This window comes from Lithobates pipiens, unplaced genomic scaffold (assembly GCF_037356315.1).
Source record: "Lithobates pipiens isolate NorthernLeopardFrog02 unplaced genomic scaffold, aLitPip1_a1.2 Scaffold_22, whole genome shotgun sequence".
NCBI classification, from domain to species: Eukaryota; Metazoa; Chordata; class Amphibia; order Anura; family Ranidae; genus Lithobates; species Lithobates pipiens.
Window position 1 is genome coordinate 32,504,130 of NW_027507784.1, and position 26,817 is coordinate 32,530,946.

The following is a 26,817-nucleotide window of genomic DNA, read 5'->3' on the forward strand; positions in this document are numbered from 1 at the left end:
TAGTTTGGCTATCTCTAGGGAGTTCTGTACAACTAGGACATTACATTTTATACCTGCACTTTGCTCATAATGTGTACTACCAGAAGGAATCATTTTCCCTGCGACTAATATTTTTGATTTTATTAGGGATGAAACATACTGTGATCCCTATAATCTGAGAAATATACCAAAGTGGGAGCTCAGAGTGTACAGATCTCTCCTTCTCTGATTGAGGTCACCTAAAGTATTCTTCTGAGGGCTTGTGAGATGATGTTAATGCAATGTTTCTCAACCTTTTTTCAGGTGCAGCACCCTTTAAAAGTATTGAAAATCTTGAGGCACTGCAGCCCAATATGTAAGAAATGTATATGTTAAATGTCAATAGGAAATCTGAACCTCCTTCTCATAAGAGTACCTGACCACAGTAGAGCCCTCCACCACAGCAGAGCTTCCCCTTCATTTCTGTGGCCCTTATCCTATCATTCAATCATGCAGGCTCAAGCTGCCCTTTCACATTTTATTTTGAGAGCATTTGTAAAAACTTTTAACCACTGGATTGCAATATTTTGCATAAAGTGCAATATCACTGAACTGAAATATATGTGATATCATCTCACTTCTATATGTTAATGTCATAGTTGTCATCTTGCACAGATATCATCAGGAGTCGGTACTGGCTGTCATCAGGAGCCGGTACTGGCTGTCATCAGGAGCCGGTACTGGCTGTCATCAGGAGCCGGTACTGGCTGTCATCAGGAGCCGGTACTGGCTGTCATCAGGAGTCGGTACTGGCTGTCATCAGGAGCCGGTACTGGCTGTCATCAGGAGCCGGTACTGGCTGTCATCAGGAGCCGGTACTGGCTGTCATCAGGAGCCGATACTGGCTGTCATCAGGAGCCGGTACTGGCTGTCATCAGGAGCCGGTACTGGCTGTCATCAGGAGCCGGTACTGGCTGTCATCAGGAGCCGGTACTGGCTGTCATCAGGAGTCGGTACTGGCTGTCATCAGGAGCCGGTACTGGCTGTCATCAGGAGTCGGTACTGGCTGTCATCAGGAGCCGGTACTGGCTGTCATCAGACTCTGGCACACATTGGAACACTGGCTGACTCTTCTTCTCCTTCCTCTCACAATGGCTCTGTGTGTGAGAGGAAAAGGGAAAACTAGCTGCTAATCAGTCATTGTTTACCCTTTTGTTTACCCACATTATAGGCAAAAGGTACAGAGCCAGTGAGAATGGCTCTGTATTGTGTGATCGCTGTGACCAGTCCCAGCAATCACACAATACAGAGTCATTCTCACTGGCTCTGTACCTTTTGCCTATAATGTGCACTGTCCAATCACAGCAAGATCACAGGCACATAAAAAAAAGATTTGTATATACAGCCACTCAGAACAGGAGTGGCTGTATATACAACCGGTCATTTTACTACAACAGCTGGTTCTGGAGTATTTAAAGCGGGAGTCCACCGGGACTCCGCGTTTTTTTTTTTTTTTTAAAAGCCAGCAGCTACAAATACTGCAGCTGCTGACTTTTAAAATAGTGACACTTACCTGTCCAGCGCGCCCGCGATGTCGGCACCCGAAACCGATCTGTAGATCGTCACCCGGGTTCTGCCACCGCCATCTTGGGTATGGGAATCAGGAAATGGAGCCTTTCGGCTTCATTTCCCGGTTCCCTACTGCGCATGCGCGAGACACGCTGCGCAATGAGGATGGTCCCCGCTGCCTCTGGGATCTGTGTGTTTCCCAGCAGGCAGCGGGGCACTTGCGGGAAGGGGCGGGCACTTGCGGAAAGGGGCGTAAGTTACGCCCCTTTCCGCAGAGAGCTATCCCGGAAGTCGGTACAGTTACCTGGATTATCCAGGTAACTGCACCCCCCTCCCCCTTGAAAGGTGCCAATTGTGGTGCCGGAGGGGGGGAGGATTCCGATGAGCGGAGGTCCATTTTAGGGTGGACCTCCGCTTTAAATTATTCGATTTTTTTTTTTTTTTTTATTTCTCTGAGCACAAAATTTTGCTCCAAGCAATAACTCCATGAATCTCTGTTGGTCAAATAACATTATAATTTTTAATTATTTTCAATTACATAATAAAAGATGGAACAGATTTCTTTGTAATTTAAGTTTTATTTTATTATATCGTTTCTATCACAAACCATATATTTCATTATATAAACAATCTACTTTATCATATCACTCTTATTCATTTCCCTATATCCACCCCTCCCCTCCCCCCCCCCCCCTGTATTCTGTTGACCCCCTTTGAATCCACTTTATGTTGCTTCTGCTATTGACTGTGTGTAGCTTTCAGTAATTTTGAACATTCTCCACTTTTCCCACATTTCTCAATATCTATTCATTCGGTCTTTCTCCATATTGCTTAAATATTCCATATTATTGATATACTCTACTCTCTGTATCCATTCTCTAATGGTAGGTTTTTTAATCTCTAACCATCTTTTAGGGATGAGGGCTTTTGCCGCATTGAGCAAAAATGGTACTAAGGTTTTTTTTATATTGATCCTTCTTTTTCTCCGAGCCATTAAATAAACAAGCCCTGGGGCAATATGGAATCCTATCCCCGGTTATTATCTCTACTGTATATAGTCTAGTATACTTTGCCAATATTGTTTTATCTCTGGGCATTCCCACCAATTCTTATTAGTGCCTATGTTGGCCCATTCCACCAATCTCGCTAAAGTGATTGCTATATAATACCTATGTGTGTCTGGCAGTGCCATCCTGCCTTTTTTTTTTTCCTAGTTAATAAATTATAATTTACCCTTGATTTTTTATTTTGCCATATAAATTTTTTAAAAATTGTTTTTATGACCTTAAAAAAACTTTTTGGTATACTAATCAGGAGCATTTAAAATTTGTAAGTAATTTTTGGTAAAATCACCATCTTCATATTAATTCTACCAGTCCATGTAATTGATCCCGTTTTTATATTCCTTAGCTCTACTTTAAAGAGGAGGGCCGGTTTAAAAAAAAAAAAAAAAAAAAGTCAGCAGCTGCAAACACTGCAGCTGCTGACTTTTAATAAGCACACTTACCTGTCCAGGGCGCCTGCGATGTTGGCTGCCCGAGGCCGACACGTCCCTCGGCTCACGGGTCCCGGCGCCGCCATTCTATGTAAGGGAAACAGGCAGTGTTTCCTACTGCACATGCGCGAGTCGCGCAGCGCTTTGTGAATGGGACGCGCTGTGTTCTGGGACACACAGTTCCCAGAACACAGCGCGACCCATTACCCAGAAGACAACGCGACGAGGAGAGAAGAAAGAAGATCTCCGCGGAGGAGGAAGAGGCAGATTAGGATGATGTGCCTAGCAACAGGCATTTCTGGTAAGTAAAAAAAAATAATTTTTTTTTCATTTTTTTTTTTCTAATTTTTAATGTCTTTTTTTTTTTTTTTCAGGGTGGCCCTCCACTTTAATTTCATTTAATAGTGGAGTGTAATTAGCTTGATATAGATCTTGGGCCAAAGTTGCAATTTTTATACCTTAATATGTTATTTCTTTTTTCTCCCAAGTAAAAGGAAATTCTTGTTGTAATAGTTTCTCTTACTTTTTGTCCAAGCCTATATTCAATATAACTGTTTTTATGGGGTTTATTTTAAAGTTTGGGAGAGCTCCATAGTCCCTTATTTATTTTATTAAGCAAGGTAGGAACAGTCGAGGGTTAGTCATACTTTATGTTCCTCATCGCCCAACTGTACCCCCCCCCTCCCCCCTATATTAACGTTATTTCAAATTTTTGCAAGTAATGGTTCCAGGGTAATCACATACAGAAGGGGCGATAGCGGGCACCCCTGCCTTGTCCCATTTAACATTTCGAATGCGGATGACATACTCCCATTTACCCCCACTCTAGCTGTTGGCTGTGTATATAAATTATTTATCCATTTCAACATCTTTGGGCCTAAACCTATGTTCTGGAGGGTTTCCATCATAAAGCACCAATCTACTCGATTGAATGCCTTTTTGGCATCGATTGATATTAATATCATTGGAGGGTTATTTTCCTTATCTTTACCTGTGAGTAACAGAGTTCTTAAACTGTTGTCTCTCCCCTCTCTGCCTGGTGCAAACCCTACTTGGTCCCCGTATATTAGTTCAGGCATAAGATTTTTCAGTCTTGTTGCTAACACCTTCGCATATAGCTTTGTGTCAGCGTTCAACAGCGCTATGGGCCTGTAGTTAGAACAAATTGATTTGTCTTTTCCAGGCTTTGGTATAACCGTTATGTTTGCCAACAGCGAATCTTTCCTCAGGTCTTCTTTCTCCCCTATTTTATTCAGATATTTACACAATTCTGGGGCTAGTTGCTCTTTGAATTTCTTATAATACTTGATTGAAAATCCGTCCGGGCCCGGACTTTTCCCATTAGGGGTTTTCTTTAATGCTTTATAAATTTCATCTACCGTAATAGGCTCGTCTAATCTCTTGGCACTTGCTATTGTTATTTTAGGTAAATTTATTTCAGTCAGGTATTTTTGTTATTTAGCTTTCCTAATCTGCTTCTGATCTCCTGTCTCTGTACTTCTAATTGAGTATAGTGCTCTATAGTATGTTTTAAAAGCATTTGCTATCTCCGATGTTCTAGATTTCATTCCCCCACACTCGTTTTTGATCCTTTCAATATAGTTTAACGTTTTTTTTTCGCTTGATAACCTTGCCAGATGTTTCCCCATCTTGTTTCCCCACATGTATCTTTCTTTAGCTACATTCTTAAATGCTTTTCTTGTCTCTTGTTCCATCACATCATTTAATTGTAAACGTTTTTTAATGATCTCCTTATGTATATTTCTGAATGTCTCTTTATGTTTTAGCTCTAAGGCCCCTTTCACACATGCAGACATTATGTCCGTATTTCATCCATCCATTTGCGGATGAAATAAGGACATACATGCATCCCTATGGGATAGCGGGTGTCTGCGGATGAACATCCGCAGACACTCGCTATTGTCCGCCTCCGCTACTGTCCGATTCTGCAGACAGAGGAAAATCCTATTTTTCTATCCGTCTGCAGTGCGGATCGGATGAACACGGACAGACGGTCTGTGCTCATCTGATTCCCCATAGAGGAGAACGGAGAGCTGACAGGGCGGTCCCTGCACAGTGTGCGGAGACCGCCCTGTCCGCCGCCGGCTCAGCGGGGACAACGGAGCAATTCCCGCTGAGCGAGCGGATCATCACGGGGCGGATCATTACTGATCCACCCCGTGTGAAAGGGGCCTTACTCATATAGTTCTTTCTTTATGTTATTCAATTTATGTTCACTTTCTTTTTTTTTCCCAGCACCTATGGAAATTAATTTCCCCCGTATCAGGGCCTTATGAGCCTCCCAGAGTGTTGCTTTAGACACATCTATTGTGTCGTTAATTTTAAAATATTGTTCTCTCTCTCTATTTTTATAGCTCTCTCTACTTCCTCATTTTCTATTAGAGCCTCATTGAGTCTCCATGTGCCTTTTCTACCCTCCATTTCCCCCTCACAAATTTTAGCTATCACATGTGCGTGGTCAGACGGGGAGATAGTTCCTATCTCCACATCTACCACGTTTTCCAGTGTTTCATGATCTACAAATATATAGTCCAGTCTCGCATACATATCATGTACCGAGAAATAATAAGTATAATCCTTTTTTATCAGATTACCTATTCTCCATATATCCACAAGCTGTTCTGTATGTATTTTTTTTAAAATAATCTATGTTTTATTTATTTATTTCAGGTACTATATAGCGCCGTCAATTTACGCAGTGTTTTACATATACATTGTACATTCACTTCAGTCCCTACCCTCCAGGAGCTTACAATCTAAGGTCCCTAACTCACATTCATACACATACTAGGGACAATTTAGACAGGATCCAATTAACCTACCAGCATGTCTTTGGAGTGTGGGAGGAAACTGGAGTACCCAGAGGAAACCCACACAGGCACAGGGAGAACATGCAAACTCCAGCCAGCCAGGTAGTGTCGTGGTTGGGATTCGAACCAGTGACCCTTCTTACTCCTAGGTGAAAGTGCTAACCACTACACCACTGTGCCGCCCTATGTTGTTTAATTTCCTGAGGGGGGACACGTGACGTACTATCTAGATCAGGATCAATAACAAAATTTAGATCTCCTGCTAAGATCACTTGGCCCTGCTTAAAATCCGCTAGAGCATTCAAAATCCCATGTAAGTATTTTTTTGGTCCCATATTAGGACAATAGACATTAGCTAGTGTGTATCTGTTCCTTTGATGGAACAGATTTCTGATAAAGAAATACATTCCTCAGAAATACTTCATGTTTTATTTTTCATTTTTTTTTTTTCATAGCATTAGCAGATTATACAGAATATAAGAGTATAAATGACAATCCCTGTTTCCAGATGGAGCTCACAGACTTATATCCAGAAAAAAATAAATATAAAAAATTACTGCGCTGTCAAAAAATGATATAAGTGAAAAATCTGTGATTAAAGTGAAATTGAAATGCGTATGGAAAAGCAGCTGTGTACCTGTGAATGATAAACTTCTGGGAAGACGCTGTGACCTTTGCTGCATATTTAACCACTTTCAGACCGGACCATTTTGCTGGTCAAAGACCAGACCACTTTTTGCGATTCGGCACTGCGTCGCTTTAACTGACAATTGCGCGGTCGTGCGACGTGGCTCCCAAACAAAATTGACGTCCTTTTTTTCCCACAAATAGAGATTTCTTTTGGTGGTATTTGATCACCCCTGCGGTTTTTATTTTTTGCGCTATAAACAAAAATAGAGCGACAATTTTGAAAAAAACGCATTATTTTTTACTTTTTGTTATAATAAATATCCCCCAAAAATATATAAAAAAAACATTTTTTTTCCCTCAGTTTAGGCCGATACGTATTCTTCTACATATTTTTGGTAAAAAAAATCGCAATAAGAGATTATTGATTGGTTTGCGCAAAAGTTATAGCGTTTACAAAATAGGGATAGTTTTATAGCATTTTTATTAATTTTTTTTTTTTTTTTTACTAGTAATGGCGGTGATCAGCGATTTTTATTGTGACTGCAACAATGTGGGGGACCCATCGGACATTTTTGACACAGTTTTGGGACCATTGTCATTTATACAGTAATCGCTATATAAATGCAGTGATTCCTGTGTAAATGACACTGGCAGTGAAGGGGTTAACCAGTGGGTGGCAGTGTAGGGGTTAAGTGTTCCTAGGGGTGTGTTACTAACTGTGGGGGGGTTGGGCTTTCATTTAGTGAACACTGATCTCTGCTCCAATCACATGGAGCAGAGATCAGCGTCACTAGTTGCTAGGCAGAATGGAGAAATGCTGTTTACAATGGCATTTCTTCATTTGGCCGCTCCGTGAGACAATCGTGGGGATGCCCGCGGCGATCGAGCCCGGACTCACGGAGGTCCCGACCAGCGCGGGAGCGCGCCGCCGGGGGCGCGCTCCCGATGGCAGGGCGGCAAATTTAAAGGGACGTATATGTACACCCATTTTCCTGCCCGTGCCATTCTGTCGACGTACATCGTCGTGTGCTGGTCGGCAAGTGGTTAAAGAGCCGGGCTGGATATTAAGCCAGGAGCAAATGTGATCTCCTGTAATAGGAGATCAACAGGCATCGGTAAGCGGCAGTGTGTGGAGGTGGAAGGCACATCTTTTCTCATCACTATTCTTGGGTGTATTGCTTGCTGTTTTCACATTGGAGATCTACCAACAATTGAATGGACTGTGTATAGTGTGCTGATGATTGTTCAATTTTTTTTCATGGAATTCACTTGATAATGGTTGAATAAGATTAATTCATATTGCACAGATTCACTCTTTATGGAAAATGTTACGCAACTTGATATTGGAAGTCACAGACTTGTATGTCCATGTTCCCAACACATGCTAAAACCAAGATAGGAAGTAAATTGATTCATTCATTTGGGTTTTGTGGGAAGGAACCGGAGAACCTGGACAAATCATAGGAAGAACATACAAACTCAAGCAAAAGTCTCACTACATAAATTTAAACCCAGAGCTACAAAGCAAATTTTCTATCCATGTAAACCAGATTCCACCCATGTTTCCCGAAGTCCTTATGGCATGGCAAGGGAATGATGATGGTCTGTGATGGTTTGGAGCTTTCACGGGATGTTGGCATCAATGTTCTCCAATGTCTTGGCATCAAGATAAGCTCTGTTAAAAAAAAGGGTATAAAATAACAATACTAGAAACCAACCATGATTTAATTGATTTTGGTGATAAATCTGAATTGAATCTCCTACAGTATATTCAAATTCACCATGAATGGGTTTATTTTTTGGTGCATATCAAGTGGGAGGACATTGCCCCCCCCCCATAATGCCTTGTCCACTCCTTCACCATGACCTATAGACCCACAACAGACAATAATGGGAGGCACTGCATAAACCAGCTTCTTAAAGGCAGGCTAAGAGAAGAGAAAAGAGTTCTGTGTATAAACATTTGTTGGACTAATTTCACAAGCATTATTCTAGCCCTTAAAATTCTGGCCCCATTTTGCCTAATATGTTAATTTCCCATGATCTTCACCTACATCAGTGGTTCTCAACCTGGGGGTCAAATGACAATTTGGTCATAGAATCCTAAGCTGTTCCCAAAGCCAGCACCGCTCTCCCAGCCTTTTCGCGGCCACCCAGAAGGGCTGTCCCTGGAGCCCGCGGCCGCCCATTCTGTTCATGGCATGGGTGGGGGGCAGAGACTAGAGGTTAGCTGACTGGTGAGGAATGTGAAGTGGGAGAGGCTGGAGGAGACCCTATCTCCCGATTTTGGCATAGGTATCACTGCTGCAAGACACCATGAAGTCGGAGACACAGTGACTAAAACTACCTGTGATTAGAGTTACCATTAAAATTCCCCACTACAGTTCCCAGATAAGCAGATGACCTTGATCAAGAGCACCTAAGATGGCTGATCCCAACTCCCCGCCAGCACTGCCACTCATCCCAACTCCCTGCTGCCCCCCCCCCCCCCCCCACAAAGGAGTAAGAGAAGGAATAAAAATAGAGAATACATGGAAGGGAGAGGAAAAGAGGGGGAGGAACAAAGAAAAAGGGAGAGAAAGAATAAGAGAAAGAACAAGAAATACGGCTAGAGAGAGGGATGAGGAAAAAAACAAGAAAATAGGATAGAGAGAGATAAAAGGGAAAGAAAGAAGAACAAAGAGAAAGAGTGGTACATCTTAAAATGTACCATAAGGGGTTTTAATAATGTATGAGTGGAAGGGACTCAGGGAGTGCTAAATGTCCGTGGGTTAGGGGCGCAAATTACTTGTCTGGTGCGGACAACCCATGCTACGAAAATAATTTTACTGTTAGGGGTCATCACAAGTTGGGAAATTTTATCAAGGGGTCACGGCATTAGAAATGTTGAGAACCACTGACCTATATCTAGTGGCTGCAAAATGCATATTTTCCTGAAATACCTCAGTCTGACAGTTATCATGTTTCCACGGTCCTCAATTATTGTGTTTCCTCTGGCCAGGTAGGAACACACAGGGACTGTGGGCACTACATTCTCTCAGGTGCTACCTGAGAGAGGTTACCTTTTTAACTTTTTTTGCAGCAAGGGTCCTCCAGGCAGTGTCCCAGGTGAGGGAGCCTGTTCCCGGCTCCTCTCTCCCCCGTCAGTGTTCGAGGAGAGCCAGTACGACTGACAAACTGCAGCCCCTCATGTCTTGTGCATGGCGGCGGCCATCTTTTTGGTGTCCAGCAGCATCGGGGCATGCCATTGATATAATTTCCGGGCAGGGCAGAGTTTTCACCTGGGCGTGCAGCATCAGTTCCATCCGCTGGATGCAGGGGGAGAGGGGAGGACCTAGTCAGTGCCTATGTCTGGTCCTGGGCTGGTGCAATTGCTTTCCCTGATCCCAGGAACAGGAGACATAGCCACGCTGAACGCTGCATGCTTTGCAATGGATGAGAGAAGAAACGGCTGCAGCACCCAGTGATTTTTTGGCTTCTATGAAGGCTGAGTGGTGTGCAACTTTACAGTCTTTTAGAGATTTGTTGAGGTCTTCCTCCCAGTGTGCTTTGGATCCCACAGCCACACCACAGTCATCAGTTTCCTTTGATGCAGGGTCAGGGATTCCCTCAACACAGGTTGATGCCTTTCCCTCACAATCTGAAGGGGATTCAGAAGATGATGGGGAAGAGATTATAGATGCCTCAGCATCAAAATATAAATTGTCGCTAGAAGAAGTAGACAGTCTTCTCAAAGCAATTCAAGTCACCTTAGATATTTGGGGGAGGAAAGGGATCTCTCACTTCATGATAAAATGTACCTGGGGCTTAGCGGGCCAAAAGGTAAAATGTTTTCCTGTCCATTCAGCTATCTCTGACATGGAAAAGGAATACTAGGATCCAAAAAGAAAACAATTTTTTTCAAAATCTCTCAAAAGACGTTCCCATTTGAGGAAGATTCCAGTTCAGTTTGGAACAAAATGCCTAAGTTGGATGCCCTCTTCTCCCAATTCTCAAAAACCACGGACTTTGCGTTTGAGGACATGGAAAGTCTAAAAAGGAAGCAATGAATAAGAGGATGGATTTGTTGCTGAAGAGAACATGGCAATCCACAATGGAGAATTTGAAGCCGGCTAAGGCTGTCACATGCATGCTAAGAAATCTAGGACACTGGTTAAGCCAGCTTAAAGCACATATTAGTGCAGGGACCCTGAAAGAAGAAACTTTATATTCTTTCCCTACAATCGCAAGAGCAGTTGGATATATAGTGGATGCATCCGCAGAATCCATACACATGACAGCACGCTCAGCGGCCTTGTCTAATTCAGCAAGAAGGGCCTCATGGCATAAGACCTGGTAGGGAGACTCAGCCTCCAAGGTTAGACTATGTGGAATCCCGTTTTCAGGAGACCTCCTCTTTGGGCCAGATTTAGAATCCATCTTAAACCACACGGCATGAAAGAAAAAGTATTTTCCTGTTAAAAAGAGGAAACAAATGCCAAAGCGTTTTATTCGTCCCTAGAGAAATTTGCATCAAGAAGACAAGTCTCAGGGGCAAAGGAAAATCTGGGGGTCGCAGAAAGCGAGAGAAAAGGGAGGAGTCCTTTTCCATACTCCTACACAGCCCGAGAAGTCTCAATTACTTGTTGCTTCCAGTGGGGGGAAGACTACAGGCTTTCCTTCCACAGTGGGAGAAAATAACACGCTGGTCCATCCGGAATCCTGTCAACAAGGAGTACGAAATTGAATTTGCAGAGGCTCCACTAAGAAGGTATTTTGTGATGGATATTCCAAAAAATCCGGTAAAAGCTCTTGCCATGAAGAACCTGGTCTTCATGGCATCCAGGAATTTCCACCATCCAGGAAATTCTGCTTAATCCTCAACCTGAAGCCCTTAAACAATCCGATACTATACAAAAAGTTCCAGATGGACTTGATCTTTTCGGTCAGAAATCTGATGTTTCCAGACTGTTGCATGTCATTGACGCTTATCTCCTCATCCCAATCAGAGAGCACTCTCAAAAAGTTTTTTTTCAGGGCAACAGTTCCAGCACCTGCAGTTCAGGGCTTTGCCTTTTGGCCTGTCATCCTCCTCCCCCGCCTATTCAGGTGATGGAGGAGGCCGTAGCTCCCTTAAGGCTCAGAGGCGTCATGGTAATTCCATATCTAGATCTTTGGTTTCTGGCAAGCTCCGAGGACCAGTTGAGAAAGGACCTACAGGTGGCCCATAACCATCTGCAGAGCTTGGGCTGGGTCATAAATGTGCAAAAATCCATTCTGACCCTGTCCAAGAAAGTCCTATTTCTGGGGTTTTGCATTTGTTTGGCGCAACAGAAGATCTTCTTGCCAGAACAGAAAAGGCATAAGATTTGGGCAGCCCTGACTCTGCTGCAGAGCAATCAGCAGGTGTCAGCAAGATTCCTCATGTCAGCTCTTGACTAGCAAACGGCCTCCATGCCAGTGGTCCAGTGGGCAAAAATACACTTTAGGCCCCTGCAACAATTCATCCTGAGAGTGTGGAGTATGGACTTGGCCTCACTGGACATCACAGTGACAGTGCCCACCAGGGTAAAAAGATCCCTTTGGTGGTGGAGGAAGCAAGAGATACACTCAAGCGGCCTGGCTTAGTCTTTTCCAGTAGGAAGGATCCTCACCACAGATGCCAGCTCCTGGGGCTGGGGAGCACATCTGGGGAGCCATCTGACACAGGGACAGTGGTCAAGGCTACAATCGGAAAATTATTCCAACTCTAGAGAACTAAAAGCGATCACTCTAACAGTTTTAGCCTTCTCTCGGAAGCTCCTGGGTCATCATGTTTAATTCTGCACAGACAAATGTCAAAGCTGTAGCCTATATAAACAGGCAAAGTGGCACAAAAAGCGTGAGTCTTCAAAATCTGGCACAGGAAATTCTGAGTTGGGCAGAAGTCAATTTGGCATCCTTGTCAGCAGTTCATCTCAAGGGTTTGCTGACCTGGTAGCCGATTTCCTAAGAAGGCACCAAGTGAGATAGGGCGAATGGTTCTTAAATCAAGATGTCTTTCACGACTTAGTCCAAGTTTGGGGTCAGCCGCAAGTAGACCTGTTTGTGAACCAGCAGAATGCCAAAACCTGACTTTTTTTTTCCCTGAACAGAGAAGACGGAGCGGTTGGGACAGATGCTCTCACTCAAAAATGGGACTTCCAGCTGCGTTATGCCTTTTCCACCTTTCCAGCTAATTTTGCAGGTCCTGAAGAAGATTTCAAACAGAGTGGCAGTCATATTCATGTCTCCTTTCTGGCCGAAAAGGCAGTGGTTTTCATCTATCCTCCGTTTGGTGGTCAAGACGTATCAGACACTACCAATCAGGAAGGACCTGCTGCTACAAGGTCCCCTGTGTTATCCACACGTGGAAAACTTATGCCTCACTGTGTGGTTTCTGAAAGGCAACTGCTAGAAGAAAAGTTTCTCCCAACGCTTAGTAGACACTCTACTGTCAAGTCATAAGGAGGTTACGAGGGCTATATAAAGGAAAAGTTTGGAAAAAGTACAACTCTTGGTGCCTGTCCAATTCAAGGCCTTAGGAATAGTGATGGCCGAACGGTTCGCCCAGCGGTCGTTTCGCGGCGAATTTTGGTCGTTCGCGGTCCGCTCGTTTTGCGGACTATTGGCGTTGTTCGCCCCGGCGGACTTACGTGTTTAATGTGTAAAAGAACTTTGACCTATGCTGACACATCCATCATGGGGTACAGGACAGCCAATTGAGACATGACAGCACATGGACACTTGGACATTCCCCCTAACTTATAAATACACCCGATCCGGCGGCCATTTTACATTCTTTCTTCTGTCACTATAGGGAAAGGTTGCTGTTTGGAGCAGGGACAGATAAACCACTAGTTATTTTGGTACACAAAAGTTATTTTCAGGACTGGTATAGGTGTTAGGTGTATATAGGTTTGCTGTGCTACTGATTGTTGCAGCAGCCTGAGTGTCTTTTGTCAGTTTAGAGAAAGGGACAGAGCGCTGTGTCTGCTGCTATTTTAGCGACAGCCAGATTAGTCATCATCATCATCATCATCATTAGCTGTTACTATCAGGTCCACAAAAGAGCTATTCCAGTAACCAGTAATTGTTCCAGTCTCCTCTGTTTTGCCAGTTTGTCTAGGGAAAGGAAGGAAGCAGTGTGCTAGGCAGTAAGGGTCAGTTTAAACAGTTGCTGTTACTATTAGTTCCACAAATGTTCTTTTCAGGACTGGTATCAGTGGTACGGTAATAGGCTTGTACACGTATAATATTCTTTCTTCCAAATATAGAAAGAATATTATACTTGACTGCTGCCCATCTGCTGCAGTCTGCTAATCAGTCACAACTCACTTGTTCCACAAAGCTCTTTATCAGGACTGGTAACTTGGTCTGTGTAGGGTGCTACAGTACATAGGGTTGAGTGCGGTACAGTCTGCTGTTCTGTAAGGACCGCTATCGGTCCACAATAGATAGGGTTGAGGTGCACCACTGCTGACCGCTGCCCTATACTGCAGCAGTCCTTCAGCGGTATAGGGACTGACGTACAGTCTGCTAATCAGTCACACACAACCTACTTGTTCCACAAAGGTCCTTATAAGGACTGGTAACTTGGTGAAGGGTGCTACAGTACATAGGGTTGAGTGAGGTACAGTCTGCTGTTCTGTAAGGACCGCTATCGGTCCACAATAGATAGGGTTGAGGTGCACCACTGCTGACCGCTGACTGCTCCTCTTTGAAGAGGTTGAGCGGTGTCATATTTCTACTGGGGCTGCTTATGAGGGGATCACACCATCCCTGTGCTGTGCTGACTTCCTCCTGGGGGTTCTTATTATGAGGGGATCACACCATCCCTGTGCTGTGCTGAGTTTCTCCTGGGCCTGCTTATTATGAGGTGATCACACCATCCCTGTGCTGTGCTGAGTTTCTCCTGGGCCTGCTTATTAATGAGGGGATCACACCATCCCTGTGCTGTGCTGACTTACTCTTGGGGGTTCTTATTATGAGGGGATCACACCATCCCTGTGCTGTGCTGACTTCCTCCTGGGGGTTCTTATTATGAGGGGATCACACCATCCCTGTGCTGTGCTGACTTCCTCCTGGGGGTTCTTATTATGAGGGGATCACACCATCCCTGTGCTGTGCTGATTTTCACCTGGGGGTTCTTATTATGAGGGGATCACACCATCCCTGTGCTGTGCTGACTTCCTCCTGGGGCTGCTTACGGTGCTGCTGTCAGTGCTGTATATCACGGTGCTGGTGTGAGTGCTTAATGTCACGCTTCTGATGTCAGTGCTCTCTGTCACGGTGCTGCTGTCAGTGCTGTATATCACGGTGCTGATGTCAGTGCTGTATGTCACGCTTCTGATGTCAGTGCTCTCTGTCACGGTGCTGCTGTCAGTGCTGTATATCACGGTGCTGATGTCAGTGCTGTATGTCACGCTTCTGATGTCAGTGCTCTCTGTCACGGTGCTGCTGTCAGTGCTGTATATCACGGTGCTGATGTCAGTGCTGTATGTCACGCTTCTGATGTCAGTGCTCTCTATCACGGTGCTGCTGTCAGTGCTGTATATCACGGTGCTGATGTCAGTGCTGTATGTCACGCTTCTGATGTCAGTGCTCTCTGTCACGGTGCTGCTGTCAGTGCTGTATGTCACGGTGCTGGTGTTAATGCTTTATGTCACGCTGCTGATGTCAGTGCCCTCTATCACGGTGCTGTTGTCAGATGCCTCTATCACGGTGCATGTGTCATTGCTGTATGTCACGCTGCTGGTGATCATCTCCTGCACCCTCTTCTTTGCCTACCCTGGTCCCTGACCTTCCCTCTCCTCCATTGCCTTCATGCGCTCCACAGTCCTGAATTGTCAGAACAATTTCCCATATAAAAAAAGAATGCTTGTAGTTATCGATCCCAAATTCACCTCATACATGTGTTATGTCATTGGCCATGTGGTGGGACTATGTTTGCCCAGCTAATAATTATCCTGTGGCTGCAAATTCGACCTAAAGGTTTGAAACGTTCGCCTCCCATTGAAGTCAATGGGGCCCGCCGCGAACGTTCGGTTTCGCGAACGATCGGCCTCGTTCGCGGTCCGCGTTCGCGAAACGTCCCGTCGGAAGTTCGTCCATCACTACTTAGGAAGATCCTATCTCAGTTCTGGAATCTTTTCAACAAGGAGCAAACAAGAAACTAGGGATCAGCACACATACAGTCCAGGTAGCAGCTTTGGGAGTCTTTCTGGAATGCTCTGTTGCTTCGGAACCCTTAATCATATACATTATACATTTTACAGTTGCAAAAAAAAAATATGTGAACCCTTTTGGAATGATATGGATTTCTGTACAAATTGGTCATAAAATGTGATCTTCATCTAAGTCACAACTAAGGATGAGCCGAACACCCCCCGGTTTGGTTCGCACCAGAACCTGCGAACAGACCTAAACTTCGTGTGAACTTTAGAACCCTATTAAAGTCTATGGGACTCAAACATTCAAAATCGAAAGCGCTAATTTTAAAGGCTAATATGCAAGTTACTGTCCTAAAAAGTGTTCGGAGACCTGGGTCCTGCCCCAGGGGACATGGATCAATGCAAAAAAAAGTTTTAAAAACTGACGTTTTTTCGGGAGCAGTGATTTTAATAATGATTAAAGTGAAACAATAAAAGTGTAATATTCCTTTAAATTTCATACCTGGGGGGTGTCTATAGTATTCCTGTACTTAGAACTGTCTCTGCACAAAGTGTAATTTCTGCAGGAAAAAAAGTAATTTAAAATCACTCGCGGCTCTAATGAATTGTCGGCTCCCGTAATACAGAGAACACTCATTGAAAGTCATTTATAATAATAATAAAAAAAAAGCGTGGGGTTCACCCAAATTCAATTACCAGACCCTTCAGGTCTGGTATGGATATTAAGGGGAACCCTGCATCAAATAAAAAAAAAATGACGTGGGGTTCCCACTAAAAATTCATACCAGACCCTTTATCCAAGCACGCAACCTGGCAGGCCACAGGAAAAGAGAGGGGGACGAGAGAGCGCCCCCCCCCCAACCGTACCAGGCCACATGCCCTCAACATTGGGAGGATGCTTTGGGGTCCCCCCCAAAGCACCATGTCCCCATGTTGATGAGGACAAGGGTCTCATCCCCACAACCCTGACCGGTGGTTGTGGGGGTCTGCGGGTGGGGGGCTTATCAGAATCTGGAAGCCCCCTTTAACATGGGGACCCCCAGATCCCAGCCCCCCCATTTGAAATGATAAGGGGGTACAAAAGTACCCCTACCATTCACAAAGAAAGTGTAAAAAATAGTTAAATAAGACAAACACACTTTTGAAAAAGTCCTTTATTAAAAATAAAAAATATAGCGGTGGTAATCTACTCTTGCTATCCAGCGACGGATGATCATCTCTCCGGGGTCCAGCGATGGCTGATCTGATCCAGCAATGGGTGATGTCTCCCTCCAGTCCAGCGCAGAGCAGTCCATCCATCTTTCCTCTGACTCTACTGGCGGAGACACTGCAGAAACCTGCGTTACATCAGAGGGGGGGGGTTCACCCATACGTCATTGGGGAAGCCAGGCTTCCTCACTAGCGTCAGAGGGGGCGGGGTCAGGTGATGGGTGGCCCCGCCCTCCTCATATAAGAAATGTCAGGCTGCCGGGACCCCGCAGTGTCTCCGCCAGTGGAGACAGAGGAAGGATGGATGGACTACGATGCGCTGGACTGGAGGGAGAGATCACCCGTCGCTGGATCAGATCAGCCATCGCTGGACCCCGGAGAGATGATCATCCATCGCTGGATAGCAAGAGTGGATTACCACCGCTGGAATCTTTAAAAAAAAAATATATTTTTAATAAAGGACTTTTTCAAAAGTGTGTTTGTCTTATTTAACTATTTTTTACACTTTCTTTGTGAAATGGTAGGGGTACATACCCCCTTACCATTTCAAACAGGGGGGGAGCCAGGATCTGGGGGTCCCCTTGTTAAAGGGGACTTCCAGATTCTGATAAGCCCCCAACCGCAGACCCCCACAACCAACGGCCAGGGTTGTGGGGATGAGGCCCTTGCCCTCATCAACATGGGGACATGGTGCTTTGGAGGGGACCCCAAAGCATCCTTCCAATGTTGAGGGCATGTGGCCTGGAATGGTTGGGGGGGGCTCTCTCGTCCCCCCTCTTTTCCTGCGGCCTGCCAGGTTGCGTGCTCGGATAAAGTGTCTGGTATGGATTTTTAGGGGGAACCCCACGTCATTTTTTTTTATTTGCTGCGGGGTTCCCCTTAATATCCATACCAGACCTGAAGGGCCTGGTAATTGAATTTGGGGGAACCCCACGCTTTTATTTTTTTATCAATGACTTTCAATAAGTGTTCTTTGTATTACGGGAGCCGACAATTCATTATAGCCGCGAGTGATTTTAAATGACTTTTTTCCTGCAGAAATGACACTTTGTGCAGGGACAGTTCTAAGCACAGGAAACATGCGCCCCATTCACAGGCATACTATACACACACCCCCAGGTATGAAATTTAAAGGAATATTACACTTTTATTGTTTCACTTTAATCATTATTAAAATCACTGCTCCCGAAAAAAACTGCAGTTTTTGAAACTTTTTTTGCATTGATACATGTCCCCTGGGGCAGGACCCGGGTCCCCAAACACTTTTTAGGACAGTAACTTGCATTTTAGCCTTTAAAATTAGCACTTTCGATTTCTCCCGTAGACTTGTACAGGGTGTTCTGTGGCTTTTCGAATTTGCCGCAAACAACCCAAATTGTTCACTGTTCGCTGAACAGGCAATGTTCGAGTCGAACAGGAGTTTGACTCGAACTCGAAGCTCATCCCTAGACACAACAATAGACAATCACAGTCTGCTTAACCACTTTCAGACCGGACCATTTTGCTGGTAAATGACCAGAGGTCTTTTTACACTTTGGCACTGCGCTGCTTTAACTGGTAATTGCGCGGTCATGCAATGTTGTACCCAAACAAAATTTGCGTCCTTTTCTTCCCACAAATAGAGCTTTCTTTTGATGGTATTTGATTGCCTCTGCGATTTTTATTTTTTGCGATATAAACGTAAAAAGACCGCAAATTTTGAAAAAAAATGATATTTTCTACTTTTTGTTATTAGAAAAATCCAATAAACTCAATTTTAGTCATACATTTAGGCCAAAATGTATTCAGCCACATGTCTTTGGTAAAAAAAAAGTCAATAATTGTATATTTATTGGTTTGCGCAAAAGTTGTCACATCTACAAACTAAGGTACGTTTTCTGGAATTTACGCAGCTTTTAGTTTACGACTGCCTATCTCATTTCTTGAGGTGCTAAAATGGCAGGGCAGTACAAAACCCCCCCAAATGACGCCATTTTGGAAAGTAGACCCCCTAAGGAAATTGATAAGAGGCATGTTGAGCCCATTGAATATTTTATTTTTTTGCCTCAAGCGATTGAATAATGACAAAAAAAAAAAATTTTTTTTTTTTTTTACACAAAGTTGTCACTAAATGATATATTGCTCACACATGCTATGGGCGTATGTGAAATGACACCCCAAAATAAATTCTGCTGCTTCTCCTGAGTACGGGGATACCACATATGTGGGACTTTTTGGGAGCCTAGCCGCGTACGGGGCCCCGAAAACCAAGCACCGCCTTCAGGCTTTCTAAGGGCGTAAATTTTTGAGTTCACTTCTCACTACCTATTACAGTTTTGAAGGCCATAAAATGCCAAGATGGCACAAAACCCCCACAAATGACCCCATTTTAGAAAGTAGACACCCCAAGCTATTTGCTGAGAGGCATGTTGAGTTCATGGAATATTTTATATTTTGCCACAAGTTGCGGGAAAATTACAAACTTTTTTTTTTTTTTTTTTTTTTTCACAAAGTTGTCACTAAATGATATATTGCTCATGCATGCCATGGGCATATGTGAAATGACACCCCAAAATAAATTCTGCTGCTTCTCCTGAGTACGGGGATACCACATATGTGGGACTTTTTGGGAGCCTAGCCGCGTACGGGGCCCCGAAAACCAAGCACCGCCTTCAGGCTTTCTAAGGGCGTAAATTTTTGAGTTCACTTCTCACTACCTATTACAGTTTTGAAGGCCATAAAATGCCAAGATGGCACAAAACCCCCACAAATGACCCCATTTTAGAAAGTAGACACCCCAAGCTATTTGCTGAGAGGCATGTTGAGTCCATGGAATATTTTATATTTTGCCACAAGTTGCGGGAAAATTACAAACTTTTTTTTTTTTTTTTCACAAAGTTGTCACTAAATGATATATTGCTCACGCATGCCATGGGCATATGTGAAATGACACCCCAAAATAAATTCTGCTGCTTCTCCTGAGTACGGGGATACCACATATGTGGGACTTTTTGGGAGCCTAGCCGCGTACGGGGCCCCGAAAACCAAGCACCGCCTTCAGGCTTTCTAAGGGCGTTACAGTTTTGAAGGCCATAAAATGCCAAGATGGCACAAACCCCCCCCCCCAAATGACCCCATTTTGGAAAGTAGACACCCCTAAATTTAGGGGTACACTAGTGAGACTAGGTAATAAATGGCGGGTGCCCTGAAACTATAAAAAAATAACTAACCAACCAGCGTCACCTGTAACAGTTATATGGTGATCACTGGTGAAAGGGTTAACTAGGGGGCAATCAGGGGGCTTTATGCGGTAGTATATGGGGGTCCCTGGCGCTATAAAAAGCTGCAGCGAACCTAAATACCTACCTGCCTAACTAGCGTCACCTGTGACACTAATACAGCGATCAGAAAAACGATCGCTTATTAGGCTGGGTTCACACTGGAGCGATGCGGGAACGCCACGAATGCGCGGCGGGTTCCCGCATCGCATGCCTCTCGGCGGCAGTTCACACTGCCCTATGCGAACTGCTGGGAGTGTCAGTGAAATGTTACTGACACCCCCAGATCAGTTCGCATATCGCAGTGCGATCTGCAAACTCGGATCGCATGGTGTGAACACCCATGCGATCCGATTCTGCTGCGGGCCAAAAAAAGGGTCCCGTGCGAATTTGCGGCGGGTGTGGCGGGTGCGGCGGGTGCGGCGAATGGCTGAACTCGAATCGCACAGAGATCGGATGTGATTTGCACTGCAGTGCGGTGCGAATCACATCCGTTCTCATAAACCGCTGCAATGTGAACCCAGCCTTAGTGACACTGGCGACGGGGGGTGATCACGGGGTTAAACCTTTATTGGGGGGGTTAGGGGGGTACCTTAGAACTAAAGGGGGCTAACCCTAACTGCCCTAACAGTTATTAGTCACAAATGACACCCGCCGGGTGATCAGGGGGTTAAACCTTTATTAGGTAATAAATGGCGGGTGCCCTGAAACTATAAAAAAATAACTAACCAACCAGCGTCACCTGTAACAGTTATATGGTGATCACTGGTGAAAGGGTTAACTAGGGGGCAATCAGGGGGCTTTATGCGGTAGTATATGGGGGTCCCTGGCGCTATAAAAAGCTGCGGCGAACCTAAATACCTACCTGCCTAACTAGCGTCACCTGTGACACTAATACGGCGATCAGAAAAATGATCGCTTATTAGGCTGGGTTCACACTGGAGCGATGCGGAAACGCCGCGAATCCGCGGCGGGTTCCCGCATCGCATGCCTCCCGGCGGCAGTTCACACTGCCCTATGCGAACTGCTGGGAGTGTCAGTGAAATGTTACTGACACCCCCAGATCAGTTCGCATATCGCAGTGCGATCTGCAAACTCGGATCGCATGGTGTGAACACCCATGCGATCCGATTCTGCTGCGGGCCAAAAAAAGGGTCCCGTGCGAATTTGCGGCGGGTGCGGCGGGTGCGGCGAATGGCTGAACTCGAATCGCACAGAGATCGGATGTGATTTGCACTGCAGTGCGGTGCGAATCACATTCGTTCTCATAAACCGCTGCAATGTGAACCCAGCCTTAGTGACACTGGCGACGGGGGGTGATCACGGGGTTAAACCTTTATTGGGGGGGTTAGGGGGGTACATTAGAACTAAAGGGGGCTAACTCTAACTGCCCTAACAGTTATTACAGTCACAAATGACACCAATGCAAAAAAAATAAATAAAATGACATTGGTGTCACTGTGACTGGGGGGCAGGGGTAATTGGGGGGGTGATCGGGGGCTAAAGGGGGGGTGTGAGTGTGCCTGGCATGTTCTACTGTGTGTGTAGAGTGTTGGTGCAACTCACCGATCCGCTCTCCTCCGTGTCGGAACGAAAAATACCGACACGGAGGAGAGAATACATCACTTCCTCTCCTGTGTTTACATTACAGGAGAGGAAGTGATGTCACGGGGGATTTCTATTCGTCGGGAGCGATCGCGAGGGGGTGGCCATGAATGAATGGCCGCCCCCTCGTCCCGGATCGCTCCCGGACGAAAACCGACCGCCGCAGGCACCGGGCGGGGGCCCGATCGGGCCCCCGACCCGCGGGAGGCAAGGGACGTACATGTAAGCCCTTATGCCTGCCCGTGCCATTCTGCCGACGTACATCGGCGTGCGGCGGTCGGCAACTGGTTAAACTAATAACACACAAATAATTAAAAGTTACCATGTTTTTATTGAACACACCATGTAAACATTCACAGTGCAGGTGGAAAAAAGTATGTGAACCCTTGGATTTAATAACTGGTTGAACCTCTTTTGGCAGCAATAACTTCAACCAAATGCTTCCTGTAGTTGCAGATCAGACGTGCACAACGGTCAGGAGTAATTCTTGACCATTCCTCTTAACAGAACTGTTTCAGTTCAGCAATATTCTTGGGATGTCTGGTGTGAATCGCTTTCTTGAGGTCATGCCACAGCATCTCAATCGGGTTGAGGTCAGGACTCTGACTGGGCCACTCCAGAAGGCGTATTTTCTCCTGTTTAAGCCATTCTGTTGATTTACTTCTATGCTTTGGGTCGTTGTCCTGTTGCAACACCATCTTCTGTTGAGCTTCAGCTGGTGGACAGATGGCCTTAAGTTCTCTTGCAAAAAGTCTTGATAAACTTGAATTTATTTTTCCTTCAATGAGAGCAATCCATCCAGGCCCTGACGCAGCAAAGCAGCCCCAAACCATGATGCTTCCACCACCATACTTCACAGTTGGGATGAGGTTTTGATGTTGGTCTGCTGTGCCTCTTTTTCTCCACACATAGTGTTGTATGTTTCTTCCAAACAACTCAACTTTGGTTTCTTCTGTCCACAGAATATTTTACCAGTACTGCTTTGGAACATCCAGGTGCTCTTGTGCAAACTGTAAACGTGCAGCAATGTTTTTTTTGGACAGCAGTGGCTTCCTCTGTGGTATCCTCCCATGAAATCCATTCTTGTTTAGTGTTTTACGTATCGTTTATTAGCTAACAGGGATGTTAGCATAAGCCAGAGACTTTTGTAAGTCGTTAGCTGACACTCTGGGATTCTTCTTCACCTCATTGAGCAGTCTGCACTAGGCTTGTGCAATTCGTTTCGTAACGAATCAAAATTCGGCCGCATTTTGCATCTTTCGGACATACAGATGCATCCGAAATTAAAAAATAACTAATTACAACGAATACAAAAGAAATTATAGCGAATATAACTAATGAATTCGACATGATTCGGTAATTCTTTAAAGATCTAATGAAACAAAAGGTCAGCTCAAAGTAAATCTTATAGTCCAATCAGCTGATTAATTTTGTGCCGGAGGTTGGAGTACTGGCAAAGTGCATTCCTGAGAACTGAGCGAGAAGGGTGTTGTATTGTATTTAAACCGAGGAGAAGAGACGTTGTCATTGTGTGTGTTAAAAGATTCAATAAACAAACGACTTTCCAAACTACGAATCATTATCACGAATGTATATACATACATAAATATCGAATTTCAGTGAATATGAACGAAATTATAGCGCATATAACAAATGAATACGACATGATTCGAGATTCAGTATAACGAATATCGTCACTCTACGAATAATAACGCATTATCCGAAAACGTATTAACGTAACATAACGAATAAAACAGAACGAAATGATGTATTTTACGAATGACAACAAACCGAAACTAAACTAAATTTTCCATTGTGCACAAGTCTAGTCTGCACTGTGCTCTTGCAGTCATGTTTACAGGATGCCCACTCCTAGTGAGAGTGCTGAACTTTCTTCATTTATAGACAATTTGTCTTACTGTGGACTGATGAACAGCAAGGCTTTTCGAGACACTTTTATAACCCTTTCCAGCTTAATGCAAGTCAACAATTCTTAATCGTAGGTCTTCTGAGAGCTCTTTTGTGTGAGGCATCATTCACATCAGGCAATGCTTCTTGTGAAAAGCAAACCCAGAACTGGTGTGTGTTTTTTTTATAGGGCAGGGCAGCTGTAACCAACACCTCCAATCTCATGTCATTGATTGGACTCCAGTTGGCTGACACCTCACTCCAAATAGCTCTTGAAGATCTCATTAGTCTAGGGGTTCACATACGTTTTCCACCTGCACTGTGAATGTTTACATGGTGTGTTCAATAAAAACATGGTAACATCTAATTTTTTGTGTGTTATTAGTTTAAGCAGACTGTGATTGTCTATTGTTGTGACTTAGATGAAGATCAGATCATATTTTATGAATTTGTACAGAAATCCATATCATTCCAAAAGGGTTCACATACTTTTTTTTGCAAATGTATATTTCTTAAAGGCTTTGTCCCATTCTAGACCAGTTAAAGGTAGAACTTTTCCCCAATGGGATCTCTCAGTAGTCCTACAAGCTCTAAACAAGTCTCCTTTTTGAACCTCTGGACACTGCAACCTTAAAGTACAGTATGTTACTTTAAAGACAGTTCTACTAATTGCAGTCTCTTTCGTACACAGGGTTAATGATCTATATCGTTTTTCAGTCAGAGAGCCATTCTTAATGATTTATCCAGACAGGATTTTGCTGAAAACTGACCTGGCCTTCCTCCCAAAGGTAGAGTCAGTGTATCATCGTTCTCAAGATATTGTTTTGCCAACGTTTTGTCTGGACCCATTAGGGGAAAAGGAAAGCCGTTTTCATTCTTTGAATCGTTTTATGCTATTTAGAATTAACTAAACTACTCAGGATTTCTGAATATTTTTTCCTTTTGTTTGCTGGAACCAAAAAAGGGCAGGAAACCACTAAAGGATCCATTGTCAGATGGCTAAGAATTGCAATTGAATCAGCTTATTTACTTTTGGATCTCAATCCACCATTGGGTGTTCATGCTCAATCTAAAAGAGCGCTAGCAGCCACATGGGCAGAGAAAGCCTATGCTACCCGGAACAAATTTGTAAAGCAGTGACGTGGTCACGCATGCCCACTTTTGTGTGCCATTACAGACTGGATTCATTCTTAGCTGGGAAGCAGGCCTTCGACAGGAAGGCTTTGCAAGCAGTGGTCTTGCCCTGAGGGGGTAAATTCTCATTGATCCTCTCAAGTAATAATTGCCCACCCTGATATTGTTTATGCTGTTGTGCTTATGTTTTTCAGATGGGCCGGAGGTACTTTTCGACAACTGAGGACTGTGAGGAGAGGTCTCCAATTTAAAGTCTATGCTGGGTGTGTTTCCTGCATGAGGAGGAGGAGCTAGGTTCTCTCATATGCTGGCCTGAAAGATTAATCAAAAATAAGTTACCGGTAAGCCTAACATGAATTTTCTGTACTGACCCCTCAAACAGCGCCGTCACTACACCTCCATCCCCTCCTGTATATCTACTATTCCTGTACTGACCCCTCAAACAGAGCCGTCACTACACCCCCATCCCCTCTTGTATATCTACTATTCCTGTACTGACCTCTCACACAGCACCGTCACTACACCTCCATCCTGCCCTGTATACTGTATCTACTATTCCTGTACTGACCCCTCAAACAGCGCCGTCACTACACCTCCATCCCCTCCTGTATATCTACTATTCCTGTACTGACCCCTCAAACAGCGCCGTCACTACACCCCCATCCCCTCCTGTATATCTGCTATTCCTGTACTGACCCCTCACACAGCGCCGTCACTACACCTCCACCCCGTCCTGTATATCTACTAATCCTGTACTGACCCCTCACACAGCGCTGTCACTACACCTCCATCCCGCCCTGTATATCTACTATTCCCGTACTGATCCCTCACACAGCGCCGTCACTACACCTCCATCCCGCCCTGTATATCTACTATTCCTGTACTGATCCCTCACACAGCGCTGTCACTACACCTCCATCCCGTCCTGTATATCTACTATTCCTGTACAGACCCCTCACACAGCGCTGTCACTACACCTCCACCCCTCCCTGTATATCTACTATTCCTATACTGACCCCTCACACAGCGCCGTCACTACACCTCCATCCCGTCCTGTATATCTACTATTCCTGTATGGACCCCTCACACAGCGCTGTCACTACACCTCCATCCCGCCCTGTATATCTACTATTCCTATACTGACCCCTCACACAGCGCCGTCACTACACCTCCATCCCGTCCTGTATATCTACTATTCCTGTACGGACCCCTCACACAGCGCTGTCACTACACCTCCACCCCGCCCTGTATATCTACTATTCCTATACTGACCCCTCACACAGAGCCGTCACTACACCTCCATCCCGTCCTGTATATCTACTATTCCTGTACTGACCCCTCACACAGCCCTGCCTAATTCAATTGTATTATAGTTTAATCCTTTGTAACAATTTTTCATTTGATGGAATTTGTGTATATCATAGATCATACTTTACAATTCATTATAGTTCCGTCTTTTATTACTAACCTGAGGTTCTTTGCAAGTTGTTTCTCACCAATTCCTTCCAGCACAAGAATAGTTAGAGGCAATGCTCGTTCTTTTGTGTAGCGCCTTATGAGAAGTTCCGACACCTCCATTCTGTTCTTGTTCTCCAGTTCTGAGGTCCTCATTGAGTCATAGTGGTTTCTGTTAAGAAATTCTTCATCCTTCAGACGCATTTTGAAGTTTTCAAATTGTTCTTGCTTTATCTCTTGAAGCGTCTTTAGAACTTTTTCCTTTAGAGTGAGTTGGGGGGAAACCACTTTTTCCTGTAAGCAGTGTGTACAGAAAGTTGAGAGCTCATTCACAGCACTGTGGTTCTATAATATGTACTTTACTTTGTGTTTTACTGCAATGCATGACAACTCTTGTTATGCGTTTGTTTGATCTGGTGCTACTTATTCTAATTGGCACCATAATGCACCATCCCAGTACATCTGTATTATTGTGCCCACTGTGCAATGTGGTGTGGAAAATTTTATAAAACACAAATCCCCAAGTCATTCCCTTTCCTCCCATATACCTTGCACTGCTCATAGCACCATCCCCTGCCACCCACTTCCTGCCAGGA

At 44.6% G+C, this 26,817-nt stretch overlaps 1 protein-coding gene across 4 annotated transcripts in view; it reads right to left on the minus strand.

The window, feature by feature from the left end:
- Positions 1 to 5,239: 5,239 nt before the first annotated feature.
- Positions 5,240 to 26,817, minus strand: part of LOC143923523 (caspase recruitment domain-containing protein 8-like) — a 124,797-nt gene continuing 103,219 nt past the window's right edge. For 3 of the 4 annotated variants that reach the window (XM_077447246.1, XM_077447245.1, XM_077447244.1), the window contains 2 exons: positions 26,235 to 26,515; positions 5,240 to 8,158 (listed from right to left, as the gene is read on the minus strand). In XM_077447246.1, coding sequence (XP_077303372.1) covers positions 8,107 to 8,158; positions 26,235 to 26,515 — 333 coding nt within the window. In that variant the 3' untranslated portion in view covers positions 5,240 to 8,106. The remainder of the gene's footprint in view (positions 8,159 to 26,234; positions 26,516 to 26,817) is intronic. The other variant, XM_077447247.1, reaches the window with a different exon arrangement.